Source organism: Paramormyrops kingsleyae, chromosome 4, assembly GCF_048594095.1.
Source record: "Paramormyrops kingsleyae isolate MSU_618 chromosome 4, PKINGS_0.4, whole genome shotgun sequence".
Lineage (NCBI taxonomy): Eukaryota > Metazoa > Chordata > Actinopteri > Osteoglossiformes > Mormyridae > Paramormyrops > Paramormyrops kingsleyae.
In genome coordinates this window covers 7589535-7614427 of record NC_132800.1, presented here as the reverse complement: position 1 = coordinate 7614427, position 24893 = coordinate 7589535, and the positions used below count along the sequence as shown (strand labels likewise).

General features: G+C 41.9%; 1 protein-coding gene and 1 long non-coding RNA gene across 3 annotated transcripts; one reads left to right on the top strand and one right to left on the bottom strand.

The window, feature by feature from the left end:
- Window positions 1-4675: 4675 nt before the first annotated feature.
- On the bottom strand, window positions 4676-5945 carry LOC140588690 (uncharacterized). Its single transcript, XR_011989867.1, has 3 exons — window positions 5874-5945; window positions 5084-5140; window positions 4676-4811 (listed from the first exon to the last, which is right to left on the bottom strand). It is a non-coding gene; the product is annotated as an uncharacterized lncRNA (long non-coding RNA).
- A 959-nt stretch (window positions 5946-6904) lies between these two features.
- Window positions 6905-24211, top strand: LOC111841999 (NLR family CARD domain-containing protein 3-like). 2 transcript variants are annotated; one of them, XM_072710549.1, is made up of 13 exons: window positions 9821-10477; window positions 10595-10679; window positions 11990-12074; window positions 12200-12272; window positions 12372-12439; window positions 13006-13273; window positions 13437-13478; window positions 13879-15643; window positions 16415-16588; window positions 18196-18369; window positions 18969-19015; window positions 19120-19143; window positions 23367-24211. In XM_072710549.1, exons 5-13 carry the CDS (start codon window positions 12425-12427, stop codon window positions 23900-23902), a joined length of 3045 nt encoding a protein of 1014 aa, XP_072566650.1. In that variant the 5' UTR covers window positions 9821-10477; window positions 10595-10679; window positions 11990-12074; window positions 12200-12272; window positions 12372-12424; the 3' UTR covers window positions 23903-24211. The 2 variants fall into 2 exon arrangements, with proteins under 2 accessions (XP_072566652.1, XP_072566650.1); XM_072710551.1 differs by lacking the exons at window positions 9821-10477; window positions 10595-10679; window positions 19120-19143 and adding an exon at window positions 6905-6985.
- Window positions 24212-24893: the final 682 nt, after the last annotated feature.

Below are 24893 nucleotides of genomic sequence, written 5' to 3'. Positions count from 1 at the left end.
TATGCCGAATGGTCGGCTCCTCCAAACTCAATTGGGGTATCCCTGTGAGTCTGTTAATGTGACACTTAAATGGGATTCACTAATTACCAGTATCGCTTAGTAACCTGGGTTAGAAGGCTCGTCCAGCGAGCTGCATCATCAGGTAATGTAAACAATTGGTAGCGAAGCTCCCCTCACGGCCGATGAGAGAGAGTCTCGCGATGTTTCCGGTGAGTTTGAGGTTCAGAGCGTGTAGCAAGATCGCACAATGGCAGGAACTTATTATGAGACACACAATGACGGAGGCTAAAGTTGTGTAAAAGACATGCATTTATTCCTAGCTAACACTACAACTGACATAAGACAGACATTACACCTAACACAAACAACAAACACGAAATAACGGAATAAAACAAACAATGTAATTATGAAAATGCAATGACCGGATTTAAATGAGTAACCTGAAATGGGAAATACTGTTCTGCAAAGCAAGCATAGTTTGTGGAAACACGACCCTAAAGTCTTATAGCAGGTTAAACAGAACAGCTTAAGTTGTTAGAATGAAAGGAAGTTGGTTTACTTGGTTGAAGAGTGGGGGGGGGGGGGTCTTGGCAGTTGATGGCAGAGCTGCTGAGCTGAGGGCACTCAGGAAGGCGCGGCGTTTGGAGCAGTGGAGTGGAGTCCCTCTAGATTCTCTCTCCTGGTGAAGCTTTGTCTTGGGTGCTGTTCTCTGTTCAGCTGGGCCTTCACCGGAGGGCTTCTTGTGGATTTCTCTTCTCCCGGGCTGATGTTCTCCTTCGGGCGGATGGTTTTCTCTGCGCCGGCTGGCGGTTGTTCTGCTCTGCTGCTGGTTGTTCTCTGCTCCCCTTTGTTCTGAGGTGCTAGATTTTTATGGTCTAAAGTTCATGAATAGGGATGACCAGGAATTCGACTCCTGGCCCAATGGCTGGCCATCCATTTGGCGGGCTTTCGGAAGGGGGTCTGTATCAGTCCTTTCGTGATTTATGGCCCGCCTGATTCTACCTTTACTGATGATTTTCATTAAGCTGTTATAACTTTTGATACATCCACTTTTATGGTAATCACTGACCAGATTTGGAATCAGGGGTGATTAACAATCAGATTGATACCAAACATGCCATACCAGCTTCACAGGTACATACCTCATACCATCTGCCTTAATTGATTAAACAATTAATTATTGTATCTATGTGACTGATTCACATCAGTATAGGATACAGGTGTTTTGGGTTGCACCTCAACAGATGTTACACTTTGTGCGGATATTACATCAAATATTCATATTACAAACAGCACATCTTATCCATAGATAGGCGTGGCCGTTAGTTTGTGGTAATATCAATATAAGTTGCACATCTGGAAAGAACATAATTTGTTTGGTGTGGCTTATGCCAATTCATCTTCTCCAGAATGGATAGAATACACCTTAATTCAGTTCTTTTAACATAGCATGGTAGAAACAAAGAAACTTGGTGAGGTCCACCAAGATCAGATAAGGACCACAAAGGAATGTTGGAAGAGAAAAGGGGGGGTTTTTAACACAGAAGACTCTCTAAAAGTTAGGACACATACAAACATAACGTATCTGTATATTGAGACTAGTAGTCGTGAGTAAATCAATATACAGGGTATACAAAAGCCAAACTTAAATGAAACTTCCTTTAGGGTGTTTGTCTGTTGGGTGAGTGAAATGTAAGGCAGAGTGTATGTGGAGGGGGTTGGGTGCCAAGTCGAGGGACCCCTGTCCGGGAAGTCCACTCTGCTTGTCTGTAGGTCCCTAAATCTTTGGGCAATAAAAGTTGGAGTGCTAGCCTCCCTGGTTATCTGTGTGTGTGTGTTTGTGTGTGTAACCCCCCTTTGGTGCCTCTCGTACCAGGCTCGGCCTTGTCTCAGGCCACCTGGAATTTAAGCCCTGTGATATGTGCATGTGTGATCCTACAGTCCATATGTCTCTCATTTAAAATCTCCCAGATTTGTCATAGTTACGAGACCTGATGGAAAATAATATTCTCAGCAATCCTCTCCTATAACCATTTTATCAGACCTCGTCAAGGGAAAGAGATGGGATGTACCAGAAAGATGTTCATATTAAGTCTCTTATACCAGGGACAGAGGCCTCGGGTAAACTATGAATACAGCTATGTAATGATCCTTTGCTTTGAATTGAAGAGAATGAGCCTCCAGATTGACTTGCACCTCCAAGACCGTGCTTTCTAATCAATGTAAAATACCTAATTTATTTGAATTATAACTATGCTATAGACTTCGCGGACATTTTCGGACATTTTTTTGCCGATGTATGATACGATGTGTATGATGTTTGTGGACTGTGAAGCACTGGCAGTGTCCGTGGAGAAAATGTATAAAATGTAACGTTTTTGAAATGGATGCATCTGACTGGTTGCATTTGAATTGAGGCGCGTAATAAATAATGATACTGTTCTGTGAGGATGTGCAGTTTTCTCTTTTTTTCCCCATCCCATCGAGACCGCTATGTCCGAGACCAAGACAAGACCGAGACCAAATAGAGTCGAGATCAAGACAAGACCGAGACCAAATAGAGTCGAGACCAAGACAAGACCGAGACCACAAAAAATTGGTCTCGAGACCGGTCTCGAGACCAAGACCGGTCTCGAGAACTACAACACTACCTATTTACAGAAATCATGCAACTGTCAGACTGGGTTCAGAACTTGATTATTGAAGGACCTTTCAAGCCTGTATCTTCAAATGCAGCTGAAAGCTCTAGGATTAGTAGGGAAACTTTTGACAGGCCCATGGATGGTAGTGCTGTACTCCAATAAGGAAGTCCTGTCAAACCTTGAAGCTGTTCCTCTGCTAAAATCTTTTGTTGAAAAACTAAAGGCATTGTCTGGAAATCCAGCCTCTGTGTTACAAGCAAAGGAGGACTGTTTTGGTAGACCACTGAATGCAGAGGATGAAGTCCTTTCTTCACTGCAAGGTGCTGTCAGTGAGACTGATGCAGATCAGTTCTGTGCTGCAATGGATGCTTTGTTGCAGGGATGTGTCAGAGTTCTAGAGAGGCAGCTTGCGGATTACATCACTGGAGACCTGTCCTGTCCTACCCCTCAGATGCTTCAAATTACTAAGGCGGCGCCTGTACACAATATTGAAAGTGAGCGAATCCTTGGTCTTACAGACAGTCAATACAGGAGAGCCCCTAATGCCACCATTGGATTTATAGATGCTAAAGTAAAGGGCAAGAAAAACAAGACATTGCCTTGGCTTAAAAGTAAACCCCTAGAAGAACAAGAGCGTCTGATTTCTTATGCTATCTGTCGGGCGCGAAAATACCAAGCAATTAGGAAGGAGTGAGAGGCACAGACCACGTTGGATTACCAAAAAAGACTGAAAGAGAAGATCCAGAAAAAGAACAAATCTTTTCGGAGAAAAGTGGAGAGGAAAATTGAGGATGCTATGGCCAACATGCCAGAAGATTTTGAATCTGAATTGTTACGCTTTTTAGAAAAGTCAGATAACATGAGTAAGTCCAGATGTCAGTCTGTGGTTCAGATGCTACAAGACCCAGAGAGTTTGGTGGGAAAATACATATATCACATTTGGGACATGGGGGATGAAGGGGATGTGCAATACTGTGGGAAGATCCTGGAACTTAAAGTTTCAAAGAAGAAACCTGCCAAGCTGAGGATCGCTTACTGGTTGCCCGAGGAAATGGAAGAGGACTCTGCTGATTCATCATTGAAAATTTCACAAGCACTGACAGATTACCTTCTTGGGGAACTTACTTTTTCAACAGTTTAAATAAACTGTTACGTCCTGCGACGTCCGGCCCGTTCCAGCCCCGTGTGTGCCACACCCACCTCGTTACCTCCTGTGATTGCCTAGTGTTTCCACCTGTGTGGCGATGCCGCTCGCCAGTCGTGTGCCTTGTTTCATGTATTTAAGTCTGCGCCACCGTCTGTTCCGGCAGACGCGGCATAAACGTGTTTATGTTAGTGATGCTCCGATTGATCGGCCACCGATCATGACCGACCCCCAGGCAGGAAATACCTAACTTTTGGATCTGATGTAGTGGGTTCCTCAACTACATCAGACATTTATAATAATAACAGAAAAAAACACTTGCCATAGTTTTGTCCTTTGTGGCAGTAGCCAGTTTTGGTGTAACAAGTTTTACATTTTGTTGCCAATTATAAAATCAGTGTAAGAGGCTAAATCCCATTAACCTGATCTGATGTGTGTTGGTCTGCCTGACCCCTCTTTGTTTGGTATAATTTTAAGTTACTCTGCCTTATTTGGGAAAGATGGCCTACAGTAGCCTTAAGTTCTCATTCTCTAAAATAAACACTTGGTGGTTCTTCAAGATCTTGACTGTAGCCTATTTCTACAGTTTTTTTTCCAATATAGTCAATTTACAGTTAGTTTCATTTCCACAAATAGTGCAAACTCTGCTAGATTAAAGATAAGATTCCCATTCCCCTGCCATTCTGTGATCGGCAGGAATCGGCAATCGGCAGATCATGATCTTGGTGATCGGTGATCGGCCCCAAAAATGCTGATCGGAGCATCTCTAGTTTATGTCTTTGTGTGTTCCGAATACACCTCGCTTTGATCTGTACTCCTGACTGGCTTCCCCGTCTGTCCGCCCGGAACGCACCCAGATCGTGAGATAAACCAGGTTAAATATGTTTTTCCTTTGCAGTTTTGTTTTATTCGGGTTTCAAAGTTGGTGGTGACCTTTGACCTTGACCTAATTTTCTAAAGGTCAGCATGGGTCAATCTTGGCGGGATGGGTGACATTCTGTGTGGGACCTCACTGTTGACGTCTCCTGAAAATTTCAACCAATTATCTTTAGTAATGACTAAAATATGGCAACTTTCCTACAACAAACAAGACAGCTAATCAAAATTTGATCACAGATTTTTCCTTTGTTCCCATTAAAATAAAGGGGCATTAATTAGGGTTGTTAAATTTAAATTTCTCTGGACTGGCTGGGTGGATTTTGACAAATGAGGTGTCATTTTGTTCGTGTGCTCATGCTCTATCCAGTAGACATATTAAAAATGACATTTAAGCATTTTGAAAAAAATGTCCAAGTACCTAACTAATGCCCATCTTCTTGCGCGGGACTTGCTTCACTGAAGCTGTTTCTGGAATCTAGCACGGGAATAGATACAATGTCAGGACAGATGCAGCCTCTGGAAAATCTAACTGTTGTAAATATTAAGTAGCATAAATCCTTGCTATTAGGCCTATTTTGCCCTCAATGACTGAAACTATTGGTTGTAATTTGTCTGTTTATTATCAGCTACAATTGTTTAACAGAAAAAATAGGCCTCACAAGACCATAAGGGATGCCAATCAAAATGCATCTTGCTCTGAATCATTCATGAACATCCTTTCCACAAGTACATTATTTCACGGTTAGCAGGTATTTACATGAGCTGCAGCCGGAGCGTATCCTCTACGTGGATGGTAGCTAGCCCGGCAAGCCAGACCCACGCACGATGTTCCGAAAAACGCTCTTTCAATGTTTCAAACACTACCCCTTTAGACATATAACTAGTCACGCAGTAATGAAAGCGTGAAAGTTTAGATCGCCAGGATTCAAGACAACTGAGCTGTCGTTCTCAGTTTGCTACTTAGCTTTAGCTTGCTAAAATGCCTACATAGCTTCAAAGTCTTCCCTTTACCCACGTATTCTTATCAGACATCTTATCAGAAAGATGTTTTGTACACATCGCCAAGTGTCCATGCTTATGAAATATAATTTTCTCCAAAACGTCTAAAGCTAGCAGGCTACCATCTATTGCTAACGATAACATGTTAACCACAGTTGGCATGAGCTTTCTAAAATAGAAAGTAACGTTACATTAATGTGTTTACTTACCTTAATGTCATTGTGGAATGCCTTGAGATGTCTTTTAAGGTTTTAAGGTTTGTTGTGGAGGTTTTATTCCCGATATTTTGTGGCTGCATTTCTCCGGCATCTGTGCGCCCGAATGGGAGACTCAGGAAAACAGAAATACTGCTTAATAATAATAACGCGATTAAATGAGAGGAAATAACATCTCGTCTCGTTTTCATCAACGAAAATGAAGAGACATTTTAGTATAGTTTTTATTTTGTAAACCAAATTTAGTCTCGTTTTTATTTGTCAACAATATTACATGATATATTTCGTTATAGTTATCATCACATGGCCAGCATTTACATTGCGTCTCGTCTCTGTCACGTCAAAAAGGTTCGTTGACGAAGATATTTCGTCATAAATTTCGTTGGTGAAAACAGCATCTGCAATATTCTATGCGGTGACCTGCTGGGGATGCGGGAGCTCAGAGAGGGACAGGAAGAGACTGAACAAGCTGGTCAGGAGTGCTGATTCTGTCCTGGGCTGCTCTTTAGACTCCATTGAGTCCATTTATATCCATCATGGACAATCCCTCTCACCCCCTGCATGTGACAGAGGGAGAATCACGCAGATCTTTCAGCAACAGACCACTACATCCAGCGTGTAAGAAGGAAGGCTTCCGCAGACCTTTCATTCTCTCTGCTGTTAGACTTTGTAACACATCAGTGAGCAGTGTGAAAAGGTCACAATTTTGTCCACAATTTTAGTATATACAACTAGAATATCTGTATACGTTTCATTCATCTGTGTAATTACTCTCGTGCAATTCCCCTACTGACTGTCCACTATGCAAGATTGTCCTTGCGCTGTGCAATATCCACTGTATATATGCAACTTGTATCTTTATATCCACTCTGTGAAATGTCTGTATATGTATCATCTATGCAACTACACATGTTTTTCATTGTTTGTCTTATTTCTATTTGGTTATAGTTTTTTGCTTTTGCTGCTTTAGTATCAAGTAAATTTCATGTGCTCTGTCCCACCCCACAACTACAAAAAAGGAAGTTGCAACATCTTTAGAACTAACGATTTCTCTCTCAAAAGTCAGTATCACCGGGTTTTGTCTGCCTTCTTGTTCAGTTCTCAAGGTAAGACGGAGAATATTTTAGCAAAATGATATCAGTTACTTTAGTAGGAGTTCATGATTTTTAATTACAGGACTAGATGTGTGACATGCTGAAGACCTAAATAAAAATTATGTTAAAAATATCTATATTTCAAATCAGTATAATTAGCCACATAAGAATGTTACTATCTCTTTGCCTGAGTGTCTCAGTGTTTCTCTGTAAGCTGTTTTGTGCAGGAATTCTTACTTACACAGTACTTTGTTACATTAGTTACTGAATCCACCAATACAGTACCATAATAGTAATAAACACAGGGCTTGTTTCCTTCATGATGTACGTGTTACACATACTTCCTGCTCCTGGAGAACTTGCAGGAACTGTCTGACCAGTCTCAGCGCAGAGTACAAAATGGAATCTTATCCATTTATTTCCTTATTTTAAGCGCAATTGACCTCTAAAATAGAAAAAAAACTAAATAAATTTCCCTTTCACTTCTACATTTATTTTAAAAATGTGGCCAGTATCAAATTCCAGTGTGAACTGGTGACAGTCCTGAAGTGACCCACATGTGCAGAAGAACAATAACACACAGCATGATTTTAATGGAACAGTAGCTGCCAGTTCTGTATGGAGGTGTGTGTGAATGCGGAATCGGAGCCAGGAGTTACACTGTAACAAATAATGTTGACTTTAAGTTCTTTCAGTGTATTATTTGGAGTGTACCTAACTTGAGTGCACTGAAGTTGATATGCACTGTAATAAACAAAAAATGTTGTTTCAAAAAAAATGTTACTGTGCTGCCTTAAAATTTTAAGTTACATTTGGTCACCTGTGGCATAAAAGTGAATGAAATCTATGGTTTTGGGGAAAATGATAAAACAGTGAGAATTTACTGTTAAACAGCTCTATTCAATCGGTCATGTCTTCTTAACCACAAGGCCAAGACTGGTAATCAAAATGGCCTCTCAGCAGGGGTGTTAGTGCAAAGGCAGTGCTCTTTTCTGAAGCTCTTTTCTGAAGCACGTTTCTGAAGCACATGGAAGGTACTTACACCAGTCTGGAGACATTTCATAAATCTCCAAGAGTCTTTGATTCAAAGACAGCATAAAATCACAAGTAAGGCAAGAGATAAGAAGAACAAATTTCTCTTTTGATTGCAGGAAGACAGTTCCCCAATTTTATAGAACAATCTGAGCTTACTGACTAGATTAAGCAATTGCTTTGTCAACCATGGCAACTTGGGCTCATAACAATTTGTAAAAAAACTCAACATGCTGCATCTTTTATAATGTACTGACCACAGTGGAGATTCATTTAGAGGGTTGGAGGTGTTCGAGTTTGCATGGTCCAACAGCCTGTAACAACACAAGCAAGCCCTACATAGGGCATTCGGCTTCAAACATTTCCAAATGGCTCACAAATTACTAATGCAAACACAATGTGCAAACACCCTGAATGTTTTAGAATTAATCAATGAAGAGAAGTCAAAAACAACAATAATTACTAAAACCAAACTGACCACTTGTCCACTGGGCCCAATCCCCACTCCAATTCTTAAAGAATAATTGGAAGTTCTGGCAAAACCTATAACCGCCACAATGAATACATCCCTGTCTTCAGGCGATGTCCTTGGCCAATTTAAAGTAGCAGTAATCAGACCACCACTGAAGGAACCAAGTTTGGATCTATAAGAGCTCAGTTACTTGAGCTCTTGGCCAGAGGCTTGTGAGACCAAAAGCCCGAGGCAGAGAGTGAAGGTGATGGTCTGAAACTGAAAGTCAATGTGCTTACTCCCTCTCCACCTCCCAGGCCCTCATAAAGGCAGTGCAGGCTCCCAGGGCCTGGGTGACCCCCCAACAAAGACAGCACCTTTGTACTCATGCCCATCGACACGTTGGTGTAAGCTTCTCAGAAAGTCAAACCTCTCTCACTGTGGCTCTTTCATATTGTGTCCATTATAATCCAGGCATTTACCTAAAACAGTCATTCTCAAAATTTTTGGATCAGGCACCACTTTGGATCCAGCTGAACCAGCCAAGTACCACACGGGTGAACACGTCACATTGACAAAATACCAGGGTCTTCTCGCCTACCACCAGGGGGCGCTCCGGGTACCACAAGCGCCACAGTGTCAGAATCAAGTTCAAGTTTATTGTCATATGTACAAAGTACAGCGTACAGAGCACAATGAAATTCTTACTTGAAAACCCCTCCCTCACAGACAAAACATAGGACATAATACACAGAAGACATAGAAGACAAAGCTAAGTTACAGTGAGCTAAGAGTTCTCTCTTTTGAACCTCTGCTCTGTGACGAGATCCTGGGTTGCTATCCCTTACAATGCCTTTTGAAGTTAGCGTTCTGTAGACACATTGAATGAGTCACCCAAGAATTCACTGATTCAGAGCACCACCCTATCCTGCCTTTTCTGGGTGAGGTAGTCTTCCAGGACAAGCAGTGATGCAAACCTCACTTTGAGGGCTTGTGTGATGACGACGATGGAGGAAGTTTCCCTTTTTCCACAGGGACTCCTCGAAACCGGCATAACTTTGCAGAGAGACTGAGGCTCTTTCTGAACGCTGTCAGCCTTTTGTGGCTCGTACAATAGGCTGACAGTCCTCTTTATCATGATTGATGTAACTGCCGGGTTTTAAAAAACTATTATGTCATTATTGATTCCCTTAATTTTTATAATTCAGGGTGTGACAATACAGAACCTGATGGTTACCTGAGTGCTGGGTCAGCATATGACTGTAAAAACACTCAAGAGTCACCACAGCGGCTGACATCCTCTGGCCGTACGTGTTTTTTATTGTAAAGATTACTTCAGGCTTCGAGGGAGTCAGACATCTGAGCAAACAGCGCGAGTAGCTGCCGATGGGCAAACAAACTGTATCGTGGTTTTCATGAAACAATGAAAATGAAAACAGAAGGAGGCAGAAATTTGGGTAGCAATACTGATAAGAAGAGCCGTAGCCTTGAAGTCAACACTGCGGGGGGGACCAAGGTCGTAATTATATATATTGAGGGGACAGACTGAGCAAATTTTATTTTCTTTAGCTTAGTTTCTCTAATCCTGCTTCATTTGTATCCCACTGTTGTGTTTTACGTCACAGTGTCACAAAATAACATTTCACTGTAAGTCATACCATGTATGATTGTTATGTGACAAAATTAAATTTGAATTATTAGCAGTTAGCAAGCAGTAAGGTTAGGGTTAAAAGCCCATTTTCCTGAGGAAATGTAATTAAATTGTATATGGAGCTAAGAGTTCTCTCTTTTGAACCTCTGCTCTGTGACGAGATCCTGGGTTGCTGTCCCTTACAATGCCTTTTGAAGTTAGCGTTCTGTAGACACATTGAGTGAGTCACCCAAGAATGATGCCTGAGTCTGCAGAAATGGCCACAGGCTTCCAAGCGCCTCACGACAAGCAGTGGAATACGATGAAAAACACTTAGGAGTGTATTGTTTCATGGTCTTCAGACAGACTGGGATCAGCGTGAATCAGTGAGGTGCGTAATACTCTTAGCTGACATTCAGGGGTAATGTTCTGAAGCACAAACGTCTCATGCTCAAAGAAACCAGTCATCAGACTCATCATGGAACATTTTTTACAATTTATTTGGCAGATACATTTATCCAAAGCAACGTACAGTCGACCCTTCCACATCGTGGGGGCTAGGAGCACAGGCCCCCCCAATCTGGAAAAATCACGTACGTTTTTTCGGTCCCCCTGGTTCCCTTGACGAGCGAAGCGAAATGATACGAGAAATGCAAGATACAAAGATCACTGTGAGATCACTGCAGAGTCACTGTGAGATCACTGCAAAGTCATTGTGAGATATTATGTGAGAGACTTGGTGTCGTCTAAACCAGCACTGTACATGTATTCCTCCACAAGGCTGTGTGCCAACCCCACTACTCTATGCCCTGTATACCTATGACTGCACTCCCACCCATCTCACAAACACCATCAACAAATTCATGGATGTCACCAAGGTTATAGGGCTCATCTCAGGAGGAAATAAGTCAGTCTACAGAGATGAGGTTCAGAAACTGATAGGATGGAGTTCAACAAACAACCTGGTGCTAAATACCACAAAGACAAAGGAAGTCGGAAGCACAGGTGATCATTCCCCACTTTACATCAATGCAGTGTGTGTGGAAAGGGACCAGTCCATCACATTCCTGAGGATACACATCTCTGAGAAGCTCTCCTGGTCTACCAACACATTGACACTTGCTAAGAAGGCAGAGCAGCGACTCCACTTTCTGAGAGTACTCAGGAAAAACAAGCTGGATCAGAAGCTGCTTGTGGCCTTTGATCGCTCCACCATCAGATACATCCTGGCGTACTGCATTACAGTGTGGTATGCTGGCGTACTGCATTACAGTGAGGTATGCTGGCGTACTGCATTACAGTGTGGTATGCTGGCGTACTGCATTACAGTGAGGTATGCTGGCATACTGCATTACAGTGTGGTATGCTGGCGTACTGCATTACAGTGTGGTATGCTGGTGTACTGCATTTCAGTGTGGTATGCCGGGTGCTCATCTGCAGAGAGGACAGTCCTCTAGAAAGTTATAAACTCTGCCCAAAAAACCATCAGATGCTCTCTGTCATCCCTGGAAGCCATCGCCAGCTCCCTCTGCCTCTCCAGAGCCCAAAACATCCTCAGAGACTCTGTCCGTCCCGCACACCACTTGTTTGACCTGCTGCCCTCTGGTAGGTGCTACAGGTCCATCAAAACACGCACCTCCAGACTCAAGGACAGTTTCTTCCCTTGGGCCTTAAGATCACTGAACAACAACAAAAATAATCTGTGTGCAATATTAGTTTTTAGCGATTACAAAATCAAATTTAATAATAATCCTTTTCTATTTATCTTATTCATCCAAATATTGATATTTGCTACTTGCCTCTTTTATTTGACTTGTTTTGCATTGAAAAGAAGCAGCACTCCGAGTTTTGTTGTGTATTTTATATAGAATGACAATAAAGCTTCTATTCTATTGTTATTCAGCCTCAGGTGCCAGTACTCTCAGCAGATATTGTGAGGTGCCGGTACTCTGAAGAGACAAACAAAGAGGTGCTGGTACTGCATACCTGTGAGTACTGACCCACTTCAAGCACTGAATACATTGAAAGAAAAGCATATTGTTTCATTTCCAAAGTACCGATTGAATACTGAAGGAACATGCAGTGTAATGACTATACCCTTTTTTAAACACAGGGTGAAATATGGCCCATAGTTATGAGTCCAAATGATCAGTGGACGTCTCTGCCTGTGACTGCAAACTGCCTGTGTGAGTAAAACTGACCAGTTTGCTTTGGTTGTAAGATATTACAGCTGGTAAAATTACTTTTGAATATAAAGTTAACATTACTTTTGGTTTTTATTACAGTTTGACTGTGATTCACAGGAACTGGTTTCTTTACAGCCATAAACATCTAAGCAATGGCTCACCAAGAGGTCTGGCTACAGCATTTCGGCATTTGATGCATTTTGTCCATAAATACCAGACACTGAAAGGCAGGAAAGCTTAAGTTGAGTAACGATTTTCAGCTGAAGGTTGCTGAAAATAGCAGACAAAAAGCTCCCTCTCCGCAGAGCTCTTCCCCAGGCTACTTCCATACCGTACCGCCCTACAACAAATGTTACAGATGGGCTGTAACAGAATAACTTAATCTAAAATATGTATAATTATATTGGATGCTGCCTTAACATGATGTTTGCAGTCTGTTTTGATTTTGACCCTATTGTTTTAATGTGCTCTATTGGATCTTAAATTTAAACTCTTTATATTGGACAGGTCTCTCTTTAAAAGATTTTTTTTAAATCAGTGAGACTAACACACACACACACACATGTGCTTGTTATAGTAATAGAAAATCATAGCAGGTGTCTTCAGCAGCCACATAAGACTGTGAGCAGGAAAACTGTCTTCTGTTAAGGGAAAGTTCTGTGCATGTGTGTGAGTGACCATAAACAGGTCTGTAAGATCTCATGGACTAATCTCCCACATTCTGCACACTCAGAACTCGCTCACTGACCTCTTGCTGGAGAATCTGAAGGAGCTCGATGATGATCAGCTGAAGGAGTTTAAATGGAAACTGAGTCACACAAAGTATAAAGAGTTAAAGCCCCTTCCCAGGGGTCAGGTGAAGCACTTGGATAGAACAGACCTCGCCGACACGATGATAAGTTCCTACATGGAAGTTGGTGCTCTTGAAGTCACACTTGAAATCCTGAAGAATATGACCCTGAATGACCTTGCTGAGAGACTGAAGGAAGACTTGCAGAAGTGTAATCATATGTTTAACCTTTCTTGTTTTTCATGTAAAATATAATCTTTTTTTAACCTCTTAAAAATGCATATATTATATAGCCTTATATGGGAAATGATGAAGAGTTTGTTACATATTGATGTCGAAGATAGAAATGAATATGAAATTCTTTCTTATTTCAGGTAACCAAGCAGGAAGTGAGCTGGGTGACTTATCAGACAAAGGTAAGAGCTGTATGCTATTATCTACATGTATGTGGTGTTTCAGAAAAAATGTGCATGATGTGAAAGTTAATTACATTTATCACAGTGCAATAGTGACAAACGTGTGTGTGTAATATTTCTATATTACATTGTGGTGACCAAATGTTATTTACATGCGGGGACCAATTTTCAGGTCCCCACAAATATCTGTGAATGCAATCAAAAAACTAAAAATGCCAAAAGTCTCATATTTTGTTTGGTTATTTATGGCTGGGGAGAGTAAAAATGAATGGAGAGTTCCCAGAAAGATATAATTACAAATCTCAGTGTGTGTTTGTGTCTGTGTGTGTTTTTATTCTTCCTCTCTTACTGGTCAGGATCCTGTTGAGAAATTGTGCATTTTCCTCCCATATTTCTTCAGGGGAACACATGCTGGACAGAATAAAATGTAACCTAAAGAAGAAATTTGAGTGTATATTTCAAGGGAAAGCTAAGGAAGGACAGCCAACACTTCTCAAAGAGATTTACACAGAACTCTACATAACTACAAGTGGAACTGGAGGAGTCAATGATGAACATGAAGTGAGACAGATTGAAACATCATCCAAGAAAAGGCGAACAGAAGATACTACAGTCAAGTGCAATGATATATTTAAACCATTGTGTGGGCGTGAGGCACCTATCAGAACTGTACTCACTAAAGGGGTTGCAGGTATCGGGAAAACAGTCTCTGTGCAGAAATTTATTCTAGACTGGGCAGAAGGAAAAGCAAACCAGGACATTCATGTCATATTTGCTCTTCCTTTCCGGAACCTGAATTTGCTTGAAGGTGAATTCAGTCTGATTGAACTGCTTCACCAATTTCATCCAGAACTAAAGTCATTTCAATCCACTGAGCTGTTTAGGTACAAAGTCTTGTTCATCTTAGATGGTCTAGATGAGTGTCGCCTTCCTTTAGATTTTCAGAACAATGACAGCTGGTTTGATGTAACAAACAAAACATCACTGAATGGGCTGTTGACTCACCTCATTAAGGGGAATCTGCTTCCATCTGCTCTCCTCTGGATAACCTCCCGGCCAGCAGCAACCAATCAGATACCTCCGAAGTGGATCGACCAGGTGACAGACATACCAGGGTTCAGTGATGCCCAGAAGGAAGAGTATTTCAGGAAAAGATTCAATGATGAGGGCCTGGCAGAAAGGATTATCAGACATGTGAAATCATCTAGGAGCCTCTTCATCATGTGCCACATTCCTGTGTTCTGCTGTATTTCAGCCACTGTCCTTGAAAGTATTTTTTGTGAGACTGACAGCAGAGAAGTTCCAAGGACCCTGACTGAAATGTACACACACTTCCTGATCTTTCAGACAAGATTAATTAATGACAAGTATAGGCTCCAGACCTCTGCCACCCAGAATAGGACAAGCTGGTACAGAAAACTGAAGGATGGATTGATGAAAAAGAATGACACTAATGATATTAGATGCTTCCTTCTAAAACTAGGTAAACTGGCTTTTCATAACCTTGAGAAGGGCAATCTCATATTTTATGAGAAAGATCTGGAACAGAGTGACCTTGACATCAGAGAAGCTTCAGTTTACTCTGGAGTGTGCACAGAAGTCTTTAAAGAGGAATATGGGTTGTATCAGACAAAGGTGTACTGCTTTGTGCATCTGAGCATCCAGGAGTATCTTGCTGCTTTATACGTCTTTCTATCAAAGTCATCAGCTAACCTACTGAAGACTGCAGTGGATCAGGCATTAGAGAGCAAGAATGGACACTTGGACCTCTACCTCCGCTTCCTCCTGGGCCTTTCAACAGACTCCAGTAAGACTCTGTTAGAAAGGCTACTTGGAGAAAGAAGATACAGCTCACATAACATTGGGAAAACAGCCCAATACATCAAAGGGAAAATAAAGGAAAATTTATCTCCAGAAAGGACCAGCAACCTGTTCCACTGTCTGAATGAACTGGGTGATAATTGTCTAGTAGAGGAGGTACAAAGATACCTGAATTCAGGAAGTCTTTCAGCAGAAGACCTCTCATCTGCACAGTATTCAGCTCTGGCCTTTGTGTTACTGATGTCAGATGAGGAGCTGGATGTGTTTGATCTGAAGAAATTCTCCAGATCAGATAATGAGCACTGGAGGCTGCTACCTGTGGTCAAGACATCTAAAACAGCTCTGTAAGTAATGTGAGGATGTAAAAACAGGTCTTGTCTGGCAGTTAAAGATTAACATTGTTTGAAATATATCAGCCATATAGTTTCTTCCTCTTCATGGATTAATGACTGGGCTAGATTTGTTTTTTGATATTCTGAACCCAGGATTTTATAATGACTGAAAGTAGTGATGTAGTGAAAAACACAAAAGTCCACTAACATTCACTATGCCTTCCGATAACTGGGACAGCATCCTAACCTGCTATAGAAACAAAGAGGGCTTTTTATCTGGAGGGTTTACAAGTGAAATGATCCTTTATTTGCATAAGTACAGGTATATTGGTTTGCTTCTCTTCTCACTCTCCATGAGAGACACAGACACATTTACAGGTGAGAACAAGCTTAGGGGTCACAGCACTGGGTTGGCTGGCATCCAGCACCCCTGGAACTGGAGGTTTAAGGGCCTCACTCATGGGCCCATAGACATGTGACTATTCTGCCGAATCTCGAACCAGCAGTCTGTCAGGTCTGTTAGGTCAGCTGTTTAAACCCAGATGTGAGGACTCTTCAGCCAATCAGTCCTCTACTTAGTAATCTGATTAGTGAGTATCAGTAAAAACCCACATACCCAGCAGCCCTTTCTGGATAAGACTGCCCATCACAAGTTTAGACCATTGTAAGGGCACCTTACAGGGCACTGCATCTCATATCCTCCACTAGAAGGGCTCTCATTAATACACTTCATCGCATCTTCTTGCTTTATAAGGCACCATCTCCCTTTCTATCTTTTTCCAGGCTGAACAGCTGTAATCTCACAGAGACATGCTGTGACATGTTGGCTTTAACTCTCAGATCAAACTACTCACACCTGAGAGAGCTGGACCTGAGTAACAATGATCTGCAGGATTCAGGAGTGAAGCTGCTCTCTGCTGGACTGAGGGATTCACACTGTAAACTGGAGATACTGAGGTCAGTCCAGTTTGACGGTACAAATACTAAACTGGTACTTTAATATTAAAAAGTGTTTCTGTGGCTGTAATGCAAGTCAGACAAGCGAACCACTGCACTCACACCATTTCATTCCCACTAAGGAGGTATCAATTTAAATTTTTTAATCTTCAGTTCTTTATATTTTTCAGAAATGAGGACATGATGCACATGTTTTGTTTTAGTATTGTCATACTGATTTAATATTGTTATACTCTGTACTTTGAATTTTTCTTCAGTTAACTTTTAAATTAATAATTTTTACAATTTAAATCTAAAACAGCCCATGAATCACCAAGGCTGGAATGATAACTAACACAGCCTGCCAGGCCTGCATTAGCTGCTGGGGATGTTCACATCTCCTCCTATCAGAGTTACTAGTCAGTCTGGGGCCACCTGGCAGAAAGATGGCTGACGGCTGCAGTGGAAGCAATTTTATTGCTCTGAATATGTCATGGGAGGAGTCACATATCATTGAATTGCTTATTAAAATAAAAAATCTGCACTTATTTAAATGTCACCTTCTGTTTATTTAAAGGATGAAATGAAAATAAACAATGGCAGCTATTTGCATGGAAATGAAGGGGGACTATTTCAAGAAAATTGCTTGAAAAGCTTTAGGTCAGTGCACAGATACAATACGGGTGTGTCAGCTTTTGACATCCACTGTACACATATTCACCTGCTGCCAGTGTTTTCACAGCCTGAACATGGGAGGCTCTGTACAGCCCTCTCCTTGGGGGGATCGTCAGCGATTCCCCTCGGCAGTCAGATGGGGGTGTTTCCCAGCTCTGTTCTGATCTGGATGTGAAGGTTAATCTTTCCCAGGTTAATCTCCTGTGTTGCGTAAGGAGGCAGGAGACACAGGGTTGCCATGGACACCCCATAAGGGGCAGTGTTTATTTTAGGGGGGAAAGGGGGTACATTTAGAAAGGGCAGACAGCTGGGTCCGGCTCCTTGGTCACTGGTTGTGCAGGCGGGAGGCGGCAGTCCTTTCTGTATGGTCATCCTCCAGGCCGTCTGTCTTCAGAGAGAGCGAGGGAGATTGGCATTCCTCACTTTCTCATGGGTGACTGTGGGGATCTAGCACCAGAATCTAGCTGTGGTGCTGATCGGTTTAGCCGACTTTCCTGCACCTGTGACATCACGCTGTTTGCTCACCCCAGGGCCTCATCCTCTCTGCCATCAGTGCTCTTCTTGTGGCAGGAGTCCAGGGAATCTGGTTGGTCTAAGTTTCATGCAGTTGGTCGCTGTCACTAAATGGTTTACTGTAATTTTGAACTGAGCTGATCATTTATGTCTGTTACTACACGGTCAGTGGGGCTAAAAGATGAGCTTCAGTGAACTGTGTGTAGCGGCCGCAGGACCAGAGGCACACAGGCAAACCTGGGTACAGAATATTACCCCCGAATGGCAGTTTTTTATCAGGAACAGGAAGGACAGGGATGGAGGAAAAGGGGGAGGTGATGGGCTGTTTGTCTGGTGGGTCCAGGCCAGTCGCTGGTGGCTTTGGGCACATCAGCACTGGCATTCTGAAGAATCGTTGCAACCTGTACTTTGTCCAAAATTTTGTGATTTCCTTTCTATAGGCTGTCAGGCTGCAGAGTCACAGAAGGAGGCTGTACTTCCCTGGCTTCAGCTCTGAGGTCAAACCCCTCACATCTGAGAGAGCTGGACCTGAGCTACAATCATCCAGGAGACTCAGGAGTGAAGCTGCTCTCTGCTGTACTGGAGGATCCCAGCTGTAAACTGGAGAAGCTAAAGTGAGTAGAGAGTGTGTCTGATGTTTAGATTATCCTTGTGTTGGTGTAAAACTATGATATTATGCCTGTCAAAGTGTGTCAGCTTAGCCATTTCAGAACCTCTGCTAAAATCACCCCAGTATTTGTAGCGACCGTCCAGTGCAGCCATGTCTTTTTTGACTTGGCCACTAGCACACCTCATACAGCTAGTCAATCTGTCACTGACTTTTTATACCAATTTATTTAATTATTTAATTGAGCTGTTGGTGAAATTTAACAAAATCATGGAACGGCTGAGGTGCCCCTGAGGAGAGGTTTGGGAACTGAAGCTATCCAACTAGCTATCAAGGCTAGTTCATCTAGCCATCCAACTAGATATCAGTAACTTTTTAGAAAACAGAAGAAATTATTACTAGTTTTTATTGTGTTACTGTTAATTTGCACGTTCTAATGTTAAATTGTGTTTTTTGTTCTAAGCCAAAGTACACTTGCTACCCAGATAAACAGCTTTAAACATTTCTTTGTATTGCCTAAGACTATTGCACGGTACTGTACGTGAAGAAGAGGCACCAATAAATAAATGGATACAGCAGCACTATGTCATTCTGCTTCTCCTATAGTGTGGACCACAGTGCAGAGTGCAGGACCAGACCAGGCTTACAGAAATGTAAGTTTGTTTGCATGTTATTATTAATAATACCATTAATACTGCTTTATGATTGTATTCATGCAGTTTTTAAAATGAGTCTGTTTGTTTTCCACTGTATGTAGATGGATTTCCATGTTTATTTTTTGGTGAGTTTCTCTGTGTGTTATTTTATGCAACATCCAAAGGGGAAACACGAAACAGTGAAAAACATCATTAATTAGTTCTTTAACACAAACTGCTGGGTTTGGCTTTATACATGACTGGTTTATTAAGTATAAACAGCATCTGGGAACAAACAAATACTTTACAGCTGCTTATATCGTGCTTGTATTTATTTGAGAATATAACAGGGTGAAATACATTCTGATACAGCCGTGTGTCTTTAATTCTGCGAAAAAAGCTTTCCCGTTTCTTCCTTTTGCGCATGCGCTTTGTATAGTTTTTTTGAGATTCGTTAGTATTGCCCCGTAGTCTCCCCTGTGCTGTTATAGCCTGGTTTAAGAGAACTGCATTTCCCAGAAGGCATAGCGTGCCCACAGAGCATGCCTGGTGGTAGTTGTACATTTGAATGGTGGCAGTAAATTCCGAAGATACCGATTTCTCCGTCTTCCATATGGAATACTGTCAGCTCCAGAGGTATACCAGAAGACGATTCATACCATATTCGAACACATGGATGACATCATCGTCTTGGGGTGAACAAGAGAGGAACATGACACACGGCTGAGACAGGTGTTAGAGCGAACAAGAAGTGTCAGCCTGAAGTTGAACAGGGACAAATGTGAACTAGCTGTAAAGTCAATGACATTCGTAATAGACGTGGTGTCTGAGGAAGGGGTGAGTCCTGACCCGAGAAAAACATCAGCCATAGCCAATATGGAGAGGCCTGATGATCTACAGGAGTGCACTACTGCAGAACGGGTTGTCTCCAGCTCAGATGCTGATGGGTTGACTCATACGCACCAACTTGCCAATACATGAAGATCTACGGCACCACGCTCATACGGCATACGGCACCACGCTCATACGGCACCACGCTCATATGGCATACGGCACCACGCTCATACGGCACCACGCTCATACGGCATACGGCACCACGCTCATACAGCATGCAGCACCGCGCTCATACGGCACCACGCTCATACGGCATATGGCACCACGCTCATACCGCATACGGCACCACGCTCATACGGCACCACGCTCATACGGCATACGGCACCACGCTCATACGAGATACAGACAGAGCATGGAGGATCTTTGAGAAGAAATCGCGTTGATCTCAAACCACAAATGCCAAGCCTGACTGGTCTAGAACAGCCCTACAAGGAACAGCGGAGCCCTGGGAAACAGCACATGTGACCTGGCCGACCAGACCACAGGGAAGCATGCTCTGGCTTCCCACTCTTTTTAAGGAATCATTTTCCAGGACATTTCCAGGAGCTTTTTCCGGAAATTCATGACAGGATCTGGTCATACAGTCATACACTTTAGTCGCAGGCTTAACACCATTTTAATTTCTCTTTGATTATGCAGGGACTTAGTGTCACCGATATGCTAAATTACATAAAGGCAACACCAATTAATGCACTGATGTATAATGGAGTTGTTTGATCTCTTTTTGTTACACACTGTTTTAAACTGCAAAACTCTTTTAAAGAAATAAATGCCTCTTGGATTGTGGAAAACTATCCAAACACTGGCATACAGTATATTGAGCAATTCCATAATGTTCAGTATAGAGATGTTGATCATACCATGAAATCGGCTACCATAGTGACCTAATTTCAGTAAAAGTTACTTGCATAATGCATATTACATTTTATGTCATTGTTTGCGTCAAATAAATTTATGTACAATGTTTGTATTAAACAAAACTGCATAAAGCCAATTTATTGTTATTGTTATTCTGCCTATATCATGTGTATGATGCCTATAGCACTAATATATGCAACAATTGGCACACGACAAAACAAAGTCAGAGTTAACTTTCAACTGGTAGCTTTACTGGGAATACAGCAGCTGTAGAATTTGCATAAGTCAATGACAAAGATTATAATAAAGAACTTCTTTGTGGGAAAAGAAGCTAAATACATCCATTTTAAATAATGATAGCCTTGCCATCAATTCCTGAGTTGAATTCTTGGTTAAACTAAAGAATACTAGGAACAAAGGATAACAGCCTGAACTCCAGTATATAGGAAAAATCAAACAATCTATAAGTTGTGTAACCTATGAAAAAGGCATCTGGTGTAGGGTTAGGTTTAGAAACAATACTGGTGTTGCTCTACCAACACCTCTGAAGACGCTCCTTGAGGTCTGATAAAACTGCATCCAGACTGATGACTGATTTTTTCAGCAAAACTTTTACGATAGGCATTAGATTTTATCTAGATAATGGAATAGATATTAGATAATGGAAGCTAGCTAGAAAAAGAAGTTGAGCCAGGAGCTGTTAAGCGTGTTCAGTTGTGCAAATAAACGGCCCAAGCCAAGTAATATTTATTGTGTGGTGATTTCTCGGCTGCAAGGATACACAAACACACAAGCACAGGCATTTAGATGTAGGCTTCAAGAAGCCTAAGCCAAATTTGTTGTAAATGAAAGCAGAAGCTCTTAGTCTAATTCTTTTTAAGACTGTTCATGCTGTTTTAGGTTTGGTTCACTGAATTTATTTGCTTAACAGTGGGACCACGTAGGCCTACAAAATGATTTTTTATCGATTACCGTCATTAGACAATTAGCACTATGCTAATACCCAATGGGAATTGCCCTTAACAGGCTAACAGAAATTAGCATCGCCAATTTACTTGACATGTTTAACATGCGACCAGGGTCCACATCAGACGGTATGAAGTAACAAAACTGTCAGTTGCACCATATGCACTGTGGTCATACTTACAGTCATGCACTCAGCAGAAATTTCAAGTGATGAACTAATGTTCTCTTGTTCTCCTGTCAGCTACTGACAAGCTAGAGCAATGAGAGTCAAAACTGAAATATAATTGCCTATACATGTCTCAGTAGGTGGAGGCATTTCGCAGCAGAGGCCACGACCGAGCTCAGCTGTCATCATATCCAGACTTACGAACAGCGAGCTGTTTCAAACAGAAAAATTAAAAAGCGAAAACAGAAATAAAATTCCAGGACAAGAAAGATTATTTCCACGACATCTGGCCATTTCTATCCGTTTCCAGGTCATTTCAATGACTGGAAAATAACCCTCAAAATTTTCAGGTTTTCCAGGATGTGTGGGAACCCTGATGCTGCAGATCCTGAAGTGCCAGCAAATGGGAATCGCTCTCCTGTGAAAACGCCTTGCAGACCAAAGCGAGTTGTTCAGCCTCCTAAGAGACTCATGGAAAGCTGTTGATTACTAGAGACTGTAAAAATGTTTACAGTGTGAATGTAAAGGTTTGTTACATTACATGCTGCAGTGCGTAAATTGTAGTATTATGGTGAGATAAACAAGGCCTGTATGCTTTGATTGGTTTGGTAAAAGAAATATGATTATTTTTCTAAGGGGGGAGATGTGTTGTTATATGCTGGTTTAACAGAACTGCATTACCCAGAAGGCATAGCGCACTCATGGAGCGTGCCTGGTGGTTGTTGTACAGGTGAATGGCAGCAGTAAATGTTCTGTTGAGAAACACACACAGACTGTGTGAGTGTGTCATTTAAGAATGCACTACATGGCATGACATCCCCCGAACTGGCTGTAACGCTGAGCGTCTCTTCAGTCTTCACTTAGTGCAGCTGGAGGGAGGCAAGTGTCCAATGGGGTTAGAGGGAAATTGATATTTTGAAGTGAAGACAAACTCACTTTAATTGGTAATCTTTGGTGTACAATGTTATAGTTAATATGTTTAAATGTAATTAAGCCCAAGTACGTAACTTTGATTTTATTATTGGGGTCTCTGCCCATTTTTACGGGAGACATGATTATTGGGCGGGGAGGGGGGGTGAATAGACTCCCCCATACCCCCGTAATTTACGTCGATAATTAAACCTGTTCATTTAGCATGTGCAACATTTCAGTCCATTTTCCTTCTGGCGTTCTGCGGGCTTCCGACATTTCCTGAGCTGTTTCACATACCTGAATTCCTGCTTCGTTAGGGGACGCTGTGCTGTTTTTAAATTGTATGTATCGTACAGAATAATAGAGCGCAGGCTAAAGTGCAGTTGGGTCCCCAGCGAGTCTCTCAGCGCGGCGTCTCACACCGCAGACTCGGGCAGCTACATGAGTATATTGGGAATAAAATGTGTGTATTGGAGCGAGTTCTGTGTTAGTGAGTATGTGAGGTATGACAGTGATGATGATGGAGATGCTGGGCTTCGTGATGGGATTAATCGCTCTTCCTCTTGCCTACAGACTCCTGCCAGCTGACGCTGGACCCCAACACAGCTTACAGATACTTGTCTCTGTCAGAGGGGAACAGGAAGGTGACACGGGGGGAATGGCAACCATATCCTGAACATCCAGAGAGATTTGACATCTGGGACCAAGTTCTGTGCAGAGAGAGTCTGACTGGTCGGTGTTACTGGGAGGCTGAGTGGACTGGAGGTGGAGCCCTAATGGGAGTGACTTATAAAGGAATCAGGAGGAAAGGAGACAGTGCTGACTGTCAGCTTGGAGCCAATGACAAGTCATGGATGCTGCGCTGCTCTCCTGACAGTTACTCTGTCTGGCACAATAATAAACAGACTAACATACCCATAAAGCCCTCAGGCTCCCGCAGAGTAGGAGTGTATCTGGACTGGGCAGCTGGTACTCTGTCCTTCTACAGAGTCTCCTCTGATGGACTGACCCTCCTGTACAGCTTCACCTCCTCATTCACTGAACCCCTCTATCCAGGGTTTTGGGTTTATTCTCTAAACTCCTCCGTGTCCCTGTGCATGCTGGGATAGCTCACTGTGTGCTGGAGGAATCATTTTTACCTTATCAGAGTGTCATATGTTTCTGCTTCTTCATGGCAAAAAGGTAAAATCTCTGCTTTTTAACCAGTATAACCCTTTTTACTGTCTGAAGTGTAATGTATGTTAGACAAAAGTAAGTGAATTGGTTTTGCAAGCTGAACAAACATGGAAAATGATTTTTTTCTCTGGTATAATATAATGAAATGTAATCCTGATGGGGGGAACTTTTCCCTTCCCCTGTACAGGTACATTATATATATTTCTGTCTGTATATTGTATTTGTTAATAAATATTAACACTGTAAAAACTACACTCACTGCACATTGTAACGTGTTAAAGGTAACACTGAATGGTGTGGACCCATATAAACACCATGCAGTGTTAATTTAACACTGGCACATTTGCTGTGCAGAATGTGCGCCTTATATTTAGAACGTGCCGCAGTCTGGCTACGCCGATGATCCAGCATGACCTCACATCAGACCGAAATACATAAGTATCTGATTTTTTGCACTATATTTCACAAAACATTTGTTTTCCCACACACAGACTCCGCCCACGTCACGCCGACTGTACAGTGGTATGCAATAGTTTGGTCACCCCTCAATAAATAACATTTTAGTAATTTTTTAATTGAAAAGATGTAAACACTGTCTCTATAGGAAATAGAAAAAATGCACAATATTTTCACCTAACATTGATGCATAGTTACTTTTATGTCATAAATTGAACAAAGATAAAAAATAAAAACATTATTGTGGCACCCTACATAATCAGTACTTAGTAACACCTCTTCTGGCAGATGTCACAGCTTGCAAATGCTTTTAATAGCCAGCTAAAAGTCTTTCAATTCTCGTACTTGCGATTTTCTCCCATTCTTCCTTGCAAAAGGCTTCTAGTTCTGTAATAGTCTTTGGTCGTCTTGCATGCACAGCTCTTTAAAGATCTACCCACAAATTTTCAATGATGTTTAAATCAAGGG